This window comes from Ostrea edulis, chromosome 2 (genome assembly GCF_947568905.1).
Source record: "Ostrea edulis chromosome 2, xbOstEdul1.1, whole genome shotgun sequence".
NCBI lineage: Eukaryota > Metazoa > Mollusca > Bivalvia > Ostreida > Ostreidae > Ostrea > Ostrea edulis.
In genome coordinates, this window is record NC_079165.1 from 58,957,894 (window position 1) to 58,970,787 (window position 12,894).

The following is a 12,894-nucleotide window of genomic DNA, read 5'->3' on the forward strand; positions in this document are numbered from 1 at the left end:
CCCGTAATCTGCAGTGGAACTTTCCTCTTCCCTGAATTGCATATATCTGAGCTTGGTGATGGCTTGCTGTTCTTTCTCTGCTTGCGTAGGAGCATCAGGACAGAGTTTGACCATCTTCTCATACAAATCTTTACGAAGCACCGGATTTTTCACCTCAGACTCCATAAATGTCCTTTATAAAAATGATATAAATCATGCACAAGTCATTTACTTTCACTTAAATATACACTATGAAAATCTACTGTCAATGAATGCTTTTTTAAACATGTGCTGATTTCATTGATACATGTCAAATACAGTATGTACTCAATTCTTTGGTATTAAGACATGTTTTTACCTGTGAATGTATATTTTAGATTTTCTGCTATCTCTACTTGTAGTGTGGAAAGTATATAATTATAGTCTTTGTGCCTTTCAGATAAATTGAAAACATTTTGAAACTGAGAGAAAGATACATGCATGGAAGACTAGAAAAAACAGACTTGAATCAAACCTACAGCTTAAACACACAACACTTGAAATAATCATTCATAAATTCAAAGAAATAACACTCACAAGTACTGCTATGTACATTTGATGTAAACTCTGTCCTCTGAAATTTACTAGTTCAACTTCAACTTACCTTTTCCCAATTTTAATATCCATTATGTTAGGATTATTAAAATGTTGTAAAAGATCTTCTATTTCTATAAAATCTACACAAATTTAAGGAAAGCATTCTGTAAGTATTGTATATAGCAATATGTGTCCACTACTAGACAAGTCAAGTTGTTTGCATAATATTCTGTGTGAAAAATCTTATGTCAACAGTTGATGCTAATAAAATAAGAACAAGAAACATTTGTATAACATGTATGCCTCCCCCCCCCCCCTCCTGGTGGTGCAAAATTGAAAAGGGTTATACACATGCATCATCTAATTGATAGTAGTGCCAAGCCAAACCAATTCAAGATATCAAGTGGTTATAATATTTTCCTATGTTCAGAGAAGTCTGATGTCTGTCAAGGAAAGGTTTCTCAAGATACTGCACATCGACGATGGATATTGAATGGACAATACATATTCCCATCTTCAGTTTGACCCTTCACCTTTAATCATGTGACCTTCAAAATCAACAGGGGTCATCTACTCCTTACAAACTCCCCGTCGAGGCCTCATTACGTCATCTACGAATAGACCTCTCCTATGTGACGCAGTACAATATACAGATTTGTATATTGTGAGTCCGCGATTATCACGCAGGCAAATAACACTAATGAAGTAGTTCGTAGTTAAAAGTTTGAAGATATTGATATTAAAAGAGCATTAATATAGAGGTATGGATTCTATTTTAAAAATAAAATGATCAAAAGATCATTAAAAAGTAGGGAGACTGTTCAAATTATTGTGTAAATTAATGAACTTAAAGTTTACGTTCTTGTTTTGAAAGTTGTTTACGTTTGACGTTATGTTTTTTCGTCATTCTATAGTGACGTCACACAGTAAACGAAGTCTAAGAAATCGCCATCCCATAATGCCTAAATGGAAGAGTTTGGTTTGTAAGCAAACGAACTCTGGCGGAAGTTTGCTACTCCTTACAGTGTACTAAGTTTAAGGTCTGTCAAGGAAAGGGTTCTCAAGATATTGAGCAGACTGTACATGTATCTTCCTATGTTAAGAGTGGATTGAACCTTGGCCTTTGGACAGTAGCAACCGACAGGTGCAAACCAATATGCTCCTCTTCTTTGAAGGGGGGCATAATAAATAAATAATAATTTTTTTAATAGAAAAATACAATTTGACAAGTTCATTGTATTGTTGGGGCTGTATCTGGTCTTGAAATTTTCAACTGTACTGCTTTTTCTTCGAATTATAATATTCAAAACATGTCAACTATCATCAGCAAACAAGGACATTTTTATCATTGCAACAAACAATGCTTTTTTTGTATCCCTAGCCTCAAGTTCTATTGCTGTGTTATGAACAACCTAACCTCAAGTATGCCGAAAAATTAAGCATGTAAAGATTGGCATTTTCGCTTCTACAGTGTCTTCAACATTCACATTTCTGTTGCCAAGTGATCCTTAGATCTCCTGTGTATTTGAATAAAATGTTGAAAAATTTATTTGATATTTTCGGACGAGCGAGTGGATTCTATTTTTCTATATCAATACCTAAATGTAATGAATCTGGGACAAACTCTTATCACAATTAGTGTGTCTTAAATCATATATATATATATATATATATATATATATATATAAATATTGAAAATCAGAATGACACATTCCATAAAAAACAATCATTTACTGCTAGCGCTTTTTAGGAACTGCCTGATGAACTATGTAGACATGGAGAAAGCGCTAGCAGTAAATGATTGTTTTTTATGGAATGTGTCATTCTGATTTTCAATATTTATTTACAACTGTGCCGAATCAACTTCTAATATATATTTTATATATATATATATATATATATATATATATCTCACATAATAACACAATACAAAGAACTAGATTAAGTCAAACTTGATACTAAGTTTTACAATTTTTGTTGGCATAATTTAATTGTAACTAAGCAAACATGAAACTTAACATGTATCAACTCATTCCATAACCATATATCAAATTTCATATTCCTCAGTTAAGGCATTTGTACAGAAAAGTCCAGAAAACTACATTCAGCATAAAATTCCATAAATCTCATAAAAATCATTTAACTGTGACGAAACTTAATTTGATCTGCAAGCATATTTTCATAAATCACATACTAATTTTCAGCTTCCAAAATCAATCAAACCATGTTGAAAGAAAAGTCCAGGAAACAAAAAGTTTAAGAAGAAGAGAAATATATGATACAGCGTCATAATAGCAAACAATCTAATTAAAATTAGATATTAAGATCTGCTAGCATACTCACTCACATCTAATATCTAATAGCTGACTTACTTTTTAATACAAGAGGCCCATGGGCCACATCGCTCATCTGAGTCACCTTGGCCCATATTTAATGATTTTCCTTACATATTCACATATAAAACTTTGATCCCCATTGTGACCTCAACCTACCCCCAAGGGGGCATGCCTTTTACACACTTGAATCTGTACTATGTCAGAAAGCTTTCATGTAAAGGTAAACTTTTCTGTCTCAGTGGTTCTTGAGAAGATTTTTCAAGATTTTCCTTACATTTTCTACGTAAAACTTTGATCCCCTATTGTGGCCCATCCCTACCCCCCAGGGGCCATGATTTTTACAAACTTGAATCTGTACTATGTCAGAAAGTTTTCATGTAAATATAAACTTTTCTGGCCCAGTGGTTCTTGAGAAGATTTTTAAATATTTCCCCTGTATATTTGTATGTAAAACTTTGATCCTCTATAGTGCCTCCCCCCCCCCCCCCCCCCCCCCGAGGGCCATGGTTTTAACAAATTTAAATCTGCATTATATCAGGAAGCTTTCATGTAAATGTAAACTTTTCTGGCCTAGTGGTTCTTGAGAAGAAGATTTTTAAAGATTTCTTCGATATATTCCCATGTAAATCTTTGATCCCCTATTGTGGCCCCTACCCTACCCCAGAGGCCATGGTTTTAACAAACTTGAATCAACACTATTTCAGGAAGCTTTCATGTAAATATAAACTTTTCTGGCCCAGTGGTTCTTCAGAAGATTTTTAAATATTTCCCCATTATATCTATATGTAAAACTTTGACCCCCTATAGTGGCCCCATCCTACCCCTGGGGGCCATGGCTTTAACAAATTTGAATCTGCATTATATCAGAAAGCTTTCATGTATATGTAAACTTTTCTGGCTAAGTGGTTCTTGAGAAGAAGATTTTTAAAGATTTCTCCGATATATTCCCATGTAAATCTTTGATCCCATATTGTGACCCCTACTCTACCCCCAGAAGCCATGGTTTTAACAAACTTGAGTCTGAACTATGTTAGGAAGCTTTCAAGTAAATATAAACTTTTCTGGTCCAGTGGTTCTTGAGAAGATTTTCAAAGATTTTCTCTATACATTTGTATGTAAAACTTTGATCCCCAATCGTGGCCCCATCCTACCCCTGGATGCCATGATTTTTACAAACTTGAATCTGTACTATGTCAGGAAGCTTTCATGTAAATTTGTACTTTCCTGGCCCAGTGGTTCTTGAGAAGATTTTTTAAAGATTTTCCATATATATATTTGCATGTAAAACTTTTATCCCCTATTGTGGCCCCACCCTACCCCCAGGGGCTATGATTTTAACAAACTTGAATCTGCACTATGTCAGGAAGCTTTTATATGAATTTCAGCTCTTCTGGCCCAGTGGTTCTTGAGAAGAATTTTAAATGACCCTACCCTATTTTTGATTTTTGTGATTATATCTCCTTTGAAGGGGGCATAGCCCTTCATTTGTACAAACTTGAATCCACTTCGCCCAATGATGCTCTGTGCCAAGTTTCGTTGAAATTGGCCCAGTGGTTCTGGAGAAGAAGATGAAAATGTGAAAAGTTTATGATGATGACGATGGACAACGGACAAATTTCAATCAGAATAGCTCACTTGAGCCTTCGTCTCAGCTGAGCTAATAAATATCAGCAATACATGTATATTCCCTTTAAATCGAATTGCCTAAGCTGGATAGCTCAGTAGATTTATATGTTGACTGCTGATCTGTAAGTCAAGCATTGGAGTCTTGCAATGGTTTTAGTATTTTTTCAGATTACTCTTAAATTAAATTGCATTTTGTTACCATCCATATCAGATTTCTCTGGTGTGCTATTCTTCCTTAGCCATGAGACTATGTCTTACATTTTGTTAGAATTGGTCAACCATAACAAATCTATATCTACTCATCAGGTAACCCCATATTAAATTTGAATTCCTAAATTGAAGCAATCTAATCAAAATTAGGTCCTTTGATCAGCTCATGTAGATCACTACACAAGGATCTGAAGTAACCCAATAGAGGGTTATCAAACGAAGTTCACATTAAGTTGCTCCATATAATATCCTACAATTGATATCACAAAACATCTAGCGTCTCCATTTCCTACAACAATATTGCTCGGAGTCATAAAAATTAATATTTTCTTTATTATCTTGTTTATCAAATTACATCAAATCTGTCTTTCTAAAATCATAACGGAATGAAAGTAAAATTTACTCATTTTATATGATGTAACGTATGGCCTCATTATAAGATTTGATGAAAGAACTAATCTGATTGCTTTATTTGCCATGTGACTGGAAAAAATAAGTATATAATCATTTGAAAATAAAAGTTAATTCTGTATAATACACAATTATTGAATGGATTTTTTTGAGGAATATGGAGCTTTATTTACTCTTTGCCCCTTAGGGATATGAATTTTCTTGGGTTAAATGAAGTTTCATATAAATAAGATCAATTAAATTATGGCTAGTTATATTGGTGCGTCTGTGCACCCACACATCAATCATGGTCAATGTTTTCCAGTAGCATCTTAAAGCCAGAGCGCCCAATTTCTCCAAATGCCATTTTAAATGGAAACTGTGCATATAACACCCTAGGTGGTACTTGATATAACTGGAAGGGTGTGCTAAAACTTCAAGGTAAACTGGCCAGTATTTGCACTATATGAGAATGGATTTGAATTATACATTGACGTACAGTTCATTTAAATAAATCCATGTTAAACCACAGGCCTTGTAGCATGGATCATGCAATCCAACCCCTACCATATTTTTTTCTTCTCATCTGGGATCAACACATTAATTTCCTTTTTACTTATATTTTGTAAATATACATAAAAGACTATCGAAAAAAGTTATTATCATCTCTGTTACTTATCAAAAACCTCGTGATCAGTGAATATATTTCTTCTTATAATTGCTGAAAATAATATTTTTACTAAAATGTAACAGACAAAAAGGACCCGGTGCGTTTGGGGCCAAATTCGGCCCTGTGTTCAAATTAAAAGATATTCCTCAAAGTTCTTTAATAAGGTATATGTTTTTATTAAATGACTATCATATGTCCGTAAGAAGCTTTATTTTCATATAATACATGTGTAAATACAGTATAGTTTACGATAACGTTGTGCCATTTTGACGTTACGTTATGCGACGTCATGAACAAGGAGGCTGTGTCTTATTATTTTGGCACAAATAAAAGTGCACTGATATGGCACAGTATGTAATTACGAGAGGGTATGTTACATACAGTCACAGAAATGGCAGAGGTATGTACAGTGTAACAATATTTTTTGGTACATAGCGTCGTCATTCGTGCAACACTTTGCAATCAATTGTTACATACACTGCGAGAATTGCACCTTTTAAGGCTGATTCCGGGACCGTCTCGTTGTTACATAGCGTGCCGTATCAGTACACTGTGATTATTATTTAAAAAGTTTAATTCACTCGCTCCGAAAGTTTTCATGAATTGCAAATGATTCAATGTGGCAGATGCTACCATTTGAACGACGATTAGTTTAACTGCTTTTAGTAATTGTAAAGTAACCCATATTCAATTAATTTTACCATTCAGCATTTGGTTTGTGTCTTTACATTTGGATTAAATTGCATTGTTTAATTTAAATATGAATTAAATGAATATTAATTATATACATGGTGAGTGGGTAGATGAAACTATACTTATGTGTATATATACACATGTTCAATTTTCCCCCCGAGAACACTAAAGGTGTATTCAGCGAAGACATTAAACAATGCTACATTGGATACAGTGAAAAGAACATGAAATTCATTCAAAGTAATGTGAGAAGAAATGTTTTATACACAACCACCAGACAGTCAGAGTTTAACATTTATTTACATATCCAACTGAAAACTCATATTGATTACTAACATACATGCCTACATCAGAAGAACATACAATATGTACAAAACAACAAAAAATAAAATACAGTTTGGCGTTCTGGGGGCTTCTCATTCTTATAACTCCAATACTACATAACTATATGTACTCTACTCTACTCTACACTAACTCTAGTGAACTAGCCTTGGGCTGATCCCAGCAGGTCACGTACGACCATCTGGACTAAAACCACAACTAAGCAACTGGCTGATCCCAGTGAGCTACCCCGGGTTGATCCCAACGGGTCCAAAAGGAGTGATGAAGCTCCGGGCTGATCCCAAGGAGCTACCCGCGACTGAATCTAGCGGGTTAATGAACACAAAACAAGCTCCGGGCTGATCCCAAGGAGCTGCCCGGGGTGATCCCAGCGGGCGAGAAAACAGACTGAAGCTCCGGGCTGATCCCAGGGAGCTGAATGAGCAAATCCCCATGCATGCAAAACTGAATGGAAATGAAGCTCCGGGCTGATCCCAGGGAGCTTACCCGGGGCTGATCCCAGCGGGTAACCAACAAACCCGAATACAAATCCAATGAAGCTCGAGCTGATCTGTGAGCTTAACCATGTATATACAGAGAAACATAGACGTGGCCGAGATTCCTGCCCGAATAACGTGTCAACCTAATATCTACAATATACCGCCTGCCAACATAATTCATATACAGGTTCTAATACAATACATGTACATATAAACAAATAATGTATGTAATAAGTAAATAATCCCTTGGGGGCAAAATTCCCCCAGGAATGAACAATCCCTTGGGGGCAAAATTCCCCCAGGGATGAACGCCATGAACAAAAGGAATGAGGAGCCCCAATAAGAGAAGAGAGCCGGGGAAGTTGATGGGGAAGGTGGGTGGGTAGCTGCTGTTACTTTCAGTCTCCTACAAGGCTATACAATGAACTTAATCAGCATCCCCCTCTAGGCATCAATGCTCCCGGCTACTCTAATCTGATTGGTCATCTAATTACACTGACCAATACCAAATCTAATTTTAGAATCGATATGATAAATAAAAACAAAGCAACATCAAATATCCTAATTAAACATAGTTAGCTAAGTACAGGAAAAGGAAACCAACGTTGTGTATAAATAATAATTTAATAAATCAAATTTCAATTTATACACAACCACCAGACAGTCAGAGTTTAACATTTATTTACATATCCAACTGAAAACTCATATTGATTACTAACATACATGCCTACATCAGAAGAACATACAATATGTACAAAACAACAAAAAATAAAATACAGTTTGGCGTTCTGGGGGCTTCTCATTCTTATAACTCCAATACTACATAACTATATGTACTCTACTCTACTCTACACTAACTCTAGTGAACTAGCCTTGGGCTGATCCCAGCAGGTCACGTACGACCATCTGGACTAAAACCACAACTAAGCAACTGGCTGATCCCAGTGAGCTACCCCGGGTTGATCCCAACGGGTCCAAAAGGAGTGATGAAGCTCCGGGCTGATCCCAAGGAGCTACCCGCGACTGAATCTAGCGGGTTAATGAACACAAAACAAGCTCCGGGCTGATCCCAAGGAGCTGCCCGGGGTGATCCCAGCGGGCGAGAAAACAGACTGAAGCTCCGGGCTGATCCCAGGGAGCTGAATGAGCAAATCCCCATGCATGCAAAACTGAATGGAAATGAAGCTCCGGGCTGATCCCAGGGAGCTTACCCGGGGCTGATCCCAGCGGGTAACCAACAAACCCGAATACAAATCCAATGAAGCTCGAGCTGATCTGTGAGCTTAACCATGTATATACAGAGAAACATAGACGTGGCCGAGATTCCTGCCCGAATAACGTGTCAACCTAATATCTACAATATACCGCCTGCCAACATAATTCATATACAGGTTCTAATACAATACATGTACATATAAACAAATAATGTATGTAATAAGTAAATAATCCCTTGGGGGCAAAATTCCCCCAGGAATGAACGCCAAATGAACGAAAGGAATGAGTGAAGCCCCCAAGAACCGGTAGTCATGAAAAAAGAAAAAAAAAAAAAAAAAAAAAAATTTTTTAACATGTAATAATAATAGGCTCATGTACACAGTAGAAAAAAAACAAAACAAAAAAACAACATATTACAAATATGACATTTGTACTTGTGCTTTTTGAACAGCCTCTACATCTGTTCTAATATATCTGTTGTAGCAGTCTGAAGACCAACGACCTAATTCTTTAATAACATGATCTTCAACACCAGCTGCAGCCGCTGCTGTAGCTGCACCTATCCTAAAAGAATGACCTGAAAATTTGTTATCATCATATCCAATCCGAAGGAGTATCTCTTTCAGTTGCAGAACAAAAGTGTCTCTTGGCATGGGTTTAAGGTTAAATTCATTGTCTACAAATAATGGCGATTTGCCAGTGTTTGAACTAAACAGAGATTTGCGAGCATCTAAATATGATATCATGGTGTACACCGGTTTAAAGTGGTCATTTTCAAAAATAACAATTTCAACACCTTTTGAAAATGGATCTGTTTTGGAGGTTCTTAATTTCAAAACAAAAGCACTTCCTCCTGGTTTAATATGTACATCTGAGATTTGTAAAAATTGTTCTACATTCTGAGATTTGCATGTGATTTCACCACATCTCAAAAAACCAAAAAATGCACATGAATACATACATTTTAACATGAGATCTACAAAAGGAGAAAAAACTCCCTGGTCTAAAACATTCCATATTTGTGCTAAAATTCTTGTAGTAATAGGAAAACGCTTGTGATGGACATTTGACTGTAATCTTTTAACACCTCTTAACACATAATGCAACTGATCGCATCCTTTCAAGACATCGCCCAATCCAGACTTAATATAGTGAAACCTAATGCCAGCAAGATATAATTTAATGGTGTCATGTTTCAATTTCAGCACCGATTTACAATGTGTCACAAAATAAACAAGGTCTGATTCTTGTATGAGAGGTAACCCATGCTTGGAGAACTTAGCACCATTCATAATCATAAAGTTCTGAAAACACTGTAAGGCTGAAGAATATGTCTTGCGAGTTGACTGGTTCAGTGAAGCTTCCCAAAGTCCCTGCAACTCCTGATCTAGTCTGTCATCATCACCGAATGATGCACGCAAGGCACTGGAAAGGGGTTGGCTTGGGGAGCTAAGGTTCGGAATCTCTGCATCTTTTCCATTTATCGCCCCACAGAAGACATGCCATCACTATGGGGTAGAGTTCAAAGAAGGCCATTGATGTCTTCTCTTGCAAAATTTCTTTGGGAAAATATCCTTGAAACCAGTCATTCTGGTAAAATCCACCAAAGGAAGATGGGGTGGCATCCGTGAAAAGTTGAATATCTGCTGCATTCACAATGTCATCATTGATGAAAAAAGAAACGCCATTCCATGAACGAAGGAATTTAGCCCACATAGTGAGATCTGCTCGGCACATACTGTCTAACTGAATATGGTAATGTAATGGTTCTACAGTTGTGGATAGAGCGATAAGGTGTGAAATAAAAGATCGTCCTGGTAGGATTACTCTACATGCAAAGTTTAAGTGTCCAAGTAAACTAAGTAATTCCCTTTTTGTACAGGATTTGCGGTGCAGGAACGATTCCACTATTTCTGAGATGCGATCAATCTTGTCCTTAGGTAACCTTGCTATCATGCTGAAAGAATCCAAGTAGATACCCAAGTATTCCAATTCCGTATTTGGGCCTTCAGTCTTTTTAACCGACAGTGGAATCCCCAAGTCTTTGAAAAGGCTAAGCAGCTTTAGCTTAATTTCGGTAGCATTCGAGTCTGGAGGAACGACTACTAGGAAATCATCAAGTAGGTGTAGAATATTGGGCATTTGGTATTTGTGTGTAGCAATCCAGCACACTGCAAAGGACAAGCTATCAAAAATTTTGGGACTTGAACGACTTCCAAATACTAAACGTTTGTAAAAATAATATTGGTTTTCCCACTTAACACCATGAAAGGGCCACAATTGAAGGCAGATAGGCATTATTTTAAATGCATCTGTGATATCGGTTTTTATCAACATAGAATTCTTTCCACATTTTTTGATAAGCTGTATAGCATCGTCTATGGTCACATAGCTGAGAGAAAAGTCTTCTTTGTTGATCAAGTCATTCAAGCTAGGATTATCTAAGTCATTATGAGGCGCCGACATGTCCACGATGAGTCTCTTTTTCTTAGAATATTTACTAATTGCTATACCAATTGGATTTATACGGTAATGAGGAAAAGGAATATCTGTAAAGGGACCCAATAGGTAACCCTTGTCAACTTCCTGTTGTAGTAGTTCCGTTACACTGTTGGAATACTGAATCGCCGACTTGAGATTTTTACATTCAAAGTTATTGTTTGGAATATTTTTGAACCCCGTGTAAAAGCCACATCGTAATCCATTAATCAAATACTGTGTGAAATCCCTATCTGGGTGGTCTATCAGCAGATCTTGTAGTATATCTATCTGCACTGGTGTCGTTATTTCGAAGTCGAAATTTCCCTCTGTGGCTTCTGGTGAGTGGAGGCCCCAAAGAACTGGGGCCAACTGGAGTTTTTTGTGCTTGGACAGTTAAGTTTGGAATGGTCTTCTTTGCATTCCAAGCAAATATGAGCATTCCTGCATCTGGCTAGTTGACAACCCCGTTGTCCATTGAAATTGTTGCAGATTTCTCTACCTGCGTGGAAGTTTCTCTTGCGCCCGTACGAATCGTTGCTGTCAGTGGGTCTTCTGTTGGCATTCAATGGACAGAATCCAGTCAGATGTAGGGTGCTGTTGCAAGCAGCACATGACTGGGGCTTTGAGTTGGCAAATATGTTGCAAAACAATGTATTGTTACGAATTGACCAATCCACTAAAATGTTGTTGAATTTCAGCTGAGCCGCGGCCATAAGGCTAAAATGGCGGTGATATTCGTAAAAACCTTTCCCAGGATAACGGGTGGCCATGTCCACTAAGTCTCTCTCATACAAATCTAATTCCGATCTTCGGTGAGGGTAGGCCTCACACATAACGTTCTTATAAATGCCGAAAGCTTGAATGAATTCCCCAATGGTCAGGAAACGTTGCAGTCTCTGGTCAGACTTGCCCTCTGGTGACTCAATGGGAGTGAAGTAGGGAATAAGAAGAGTGGCTAGGTTCACGTCCTTACCTGACACTATCTGCTGTCTCAGTTGTGGCGATATAGTCTCTACCAATGGTAATGATTCAGAAGCGTAGCCATAGGTCGTCCTCACATTGTTGAGCTGACCAGGTGATCCAGCAGCAGCCGAGACTTGACGCGATTGGAAAGCAGAGAAAGCGGAAGCCAGATCATAACCACGGCTTTCATTCGTCGGAGAAATGGGCAAAGAGTCTGTGGATACGTGTACTGTAGACAGACCCGCCGAAGTTGGAGGTTCGTTGTTACCGGTGGTCACCCGTGTTGCATTTCTTGCCGTTTCTGTCCGGAGAAGCGGTCTCCCTGCAACGGCATTGTCCGACTGAATATTAGCCTGAGCGGTAAGAGAATTCACTCTAGTGTTTAACGACACCACACTTTGTTGCAGCGATTGAACCGTTGATGTCAACTTTGACACCAAGTCTACCAACACTCTCTGTTCGCCATTGTTGTTTACTCGTTGCGTTGCATTGTGGGATGTGTCATTGTGGGACTGCGTAGGTCTATTTATAGGATTCTCATTCTCTTCAATCAAACGTATCAACACGGATCGGCGAGCATTGGTGGGAAAGTTAATACCGCGGGAATTCAGAGTTCTCTCAAACGTGCCGAAGTCCAATTAGCAGGTAGTTCAGGATTGTACGGTACCGATCGATTAGATCGCTTAGGTCCCATGGCGGGAAAATAATGCACCAGTCACACAAACAAATACAACTCCCAGAATCTCTATATATGTGGAAAACACTACATGAAAACGTCTCCAAGATGAATAGTAAGTTCCAATATGATCATTGAAAGGAATCACGATATAGATAAATGTTGAAAAGGCAAAAATAATAGCTGCTGTTACTTTCAGTCTCCTACAAGGCTATACAATGAACTTAATCAGCATCCCCCTCTAGGCATCAATGCTCC

At 37.6% G+C, this 12,894-nt stretch overlaps 1 protein-coding gene across 1 annotated transcript in view; it reads right to left on the bottom strand.

Moving 5' to 3' along the window:
- LOC125682586 (inositol-trisphosphate 3-kinase homolog) overlaps positions 1-12,894 on the bottom strand; it is a 138,359-nt gene that overhangs the window by 25,993 nt on the left and 99,472 nt on the right. Inside the window, 2 exon segments of the mRNA XM_048923236.2 lie at positions 1-172; positions 623-695. The exon segment at positions 1-172 is cut by the window's left edge and continues 21 nt beyond it. Coding sequence (XP_048779193.2) covers positions 1-172; positions 623-695 — 245 coding nt within the window.